This window comes from Protopterus annectens, chromosome 16.part0 (genome assembly GCF_019279795.1).
Source record: "Protopterus annectens isolate FY-2018-M chromosome 16.part0, PAN1.0, whole genome shotgun sequence".
Classification (NCBI taxonomy): Eukaryota; Metazoa; Chordata; order Ceratodontiformes; family Protopteridae; genus Protopterus; species Protopterus annectens.
This window is the reverse complement of record NC_056750.1, coordinates 228,291,064-228,293,444: the sequence shown is the minus strand read 5'-3', so window position 1 is coordinate 228,293,444 and position 2,381 is coordinate 228,291,064. Positions and strand designations below refer to the sequence as shown.

Below are 2,381 nucleotides of genomic sequence, written 5' to 3'. Positions count from 1 at the left end.
TACAATTTGTTGTGAGAAATTAGTTACGCATATTTAGTGGTTGTATTTTTATGTTGAATTTTGAAAAGTGGTTTAGTTAGCTAACTTTTGGAGAATGCCTGTTATTGTTTATTTTTGCCCTATGCCTTGTAAAGTTAGTGATATTCACTGTTACTTTGTTAACGTTACAGTTAGTAAATCGTGCTGAACTACAGAACTACAATTGCTCTTTTCTATGGGAAATCCCTGCTGATGTTAGTTCTATGTTAGCACTGGCAGTCATTCAATTATTTTGGGAGGTTTTCCTTTCTTCGACTCTTCTAGTTGGTGCAGACTTGGTGTTGGTATGTGTAAGTTTAGGGTATTTGGGGAGGCTTGCCCCACATTGGGGGTACAGAGGAGCTTGCTCCCCTGGAAAAGCGCTTACTGTTTTCTTTGTTTCTTTTATGCATTTTCAATATTTGTTTAGTTAGACCAAATCTGATTCTACTAATGAATTTTCACTCAAATGTAATATCTACCTATTTTTTCAACCAGTTATAATTCTGCTATTTGTGCTGTCTATGAAAGACAACAGATGCTAAGAATAAGTGGAAGTAAAGACTATCAATGAATAAGGCACCTCACCCTCAAGTAATTGGGGGATGGCCACTTCTGGAAAGTTTCATTTTTTTAGGTACATATTTGTACAACCTCTTTTTGTTTCATATCTCATAATATCTATCTGCAGTTCTCTTACAAGATCTGCAGCCTCTATTGGTTTATAAATGCATGCACAGATGTGGTTTATATCCTAGTCTGACCGGGATTACCAATGTCACATAACAGTGTGTCACAGCACAAAAAGGAAGTGATCGCGGCAGCTTCCAGCATTTGGCATATATACCCATGAACACCTTCCTTTCTTGTTAGTATTTTTATCACCAGAGGAGCAGAAACAGTCATTTTTGGGCAGAATAGCTTTTTAGTTAAATATGCCTACTTTCTGTGACACAGCCATTATATCTTGCATTGCTTTAATCTTTACACAAATTATTTGCCTCAATGTTCTTCTTATAGGTAAGTTCTTAAAATGTTATATTTTATACTCTGAGTAGCAATTGCTTGATTAAATATATTTGCTATAAGCACAGACATTTACACTAAGAAATAAAAGCAGTATAGCTGTTGTCATCCTTTTCTATGTTTTTTATAACAGATTTAAGTTACTAAATTAATAAATAGAAAAAAAAAATGACTTTTTCACTTGCTCTTTTTTATTTATTTTTGCAGGTGTTATAAGCGGAGATAGGATAACACATACCGAATCAATAAAAACTGTACTTGAAGGGGAAGACGTCATTGTGTCCTGTAATTTCACAACAACCAGCACTACAGCTCCAGATTTATTCTGGTATCAGCAAAAGCCATATGGACCTGTCAAATACATGGGACTTCATATGCATAACTATAAAGATAATGCAACACTAGAACGTTTCACCTCACAGTATAATATTTCCGAAAAGTCTGTGCATCTAATCATTTCCAAAGCAGAGCTGTCTGACTCGGCAGTTTATTACTGTGCACTTAGAGACACTGTGAATGATAGTGCCTCTAATGTCATACAGGAACTGGTAATGCATGATCCAGAAATGTAAAACTGTAAGTCATAGATATGTGGGATGAATTACTTAACTATCTGAGGAGGTTTCACCCTGCATGCACTAGCATTATGAAATCATTAGCGTATTTTAAAGTTTAAGGATTATATGTGAACACTTTCTGAAAGTTTAGTCACAGCACAGGGTAAGTGGAAGAATATTTGGGGGATGTCTGAATTGCTTACCTTTTGAAGAATGTGATGTTCTTGCTATAGAGACATTTTAGCATTTCTAGTCAAAACATCTAAAATGGTCATACAGCAAAGACTCTATGCCCTTACAATTTAAACATCTGCTACTGACTTTCTATAGAATGTGATTTGTAATCCAACTCTTGAAGATCTATTTAATTTAAAATTGCTAAAATGTAAAATTAATTCATACATAACATATGTATATAATAATGAAAGAGCCACTTATTTGATACTTGAAATTCTGACCTTGTTAAAAAGCATTGTATTCCACAATGGTTTAATATGTGTTTTTTTATTTTAATTCCTGACCTTAGAGAGCCTATTTACCTTTTCAGTTTATGTCTAATGCAGGAGCTATATGATTAGTCACAGTCAGATTGGACAAGGCAAAATAAAATGAGCATAATTCACCTATAAACCATTTTTTTCAAGTTTTAGAAAAAAATAGCTCCATACTTGTATATATTTTCCTGAGCTGTATACATATTGGTTAAGGTATACATAAAAGCGGTGTGGTGGGGGTGCTGGATTCTGGGCATTCTGTCTCTTGTCCTTACACATATAGCTA

General features: G+C 34.2%; 1 gene segment (V, D, J or C); it reads left to right on the top strand.

Annotated features, from left to right (window-relative positions):
• The first annotated feature begins 909 nt into the window (after positions 1-909).
• On the top strand, positions 910-1,616 carry LOC122790568. The segment is given in 2 exon segments: positions 910-1,038; positions 1,252-1,616. Coding segments are annotated over 2 exon segments (450 nt in total).
• Positions 1,617-2,381: the final 765 nt, after the last annotated feature.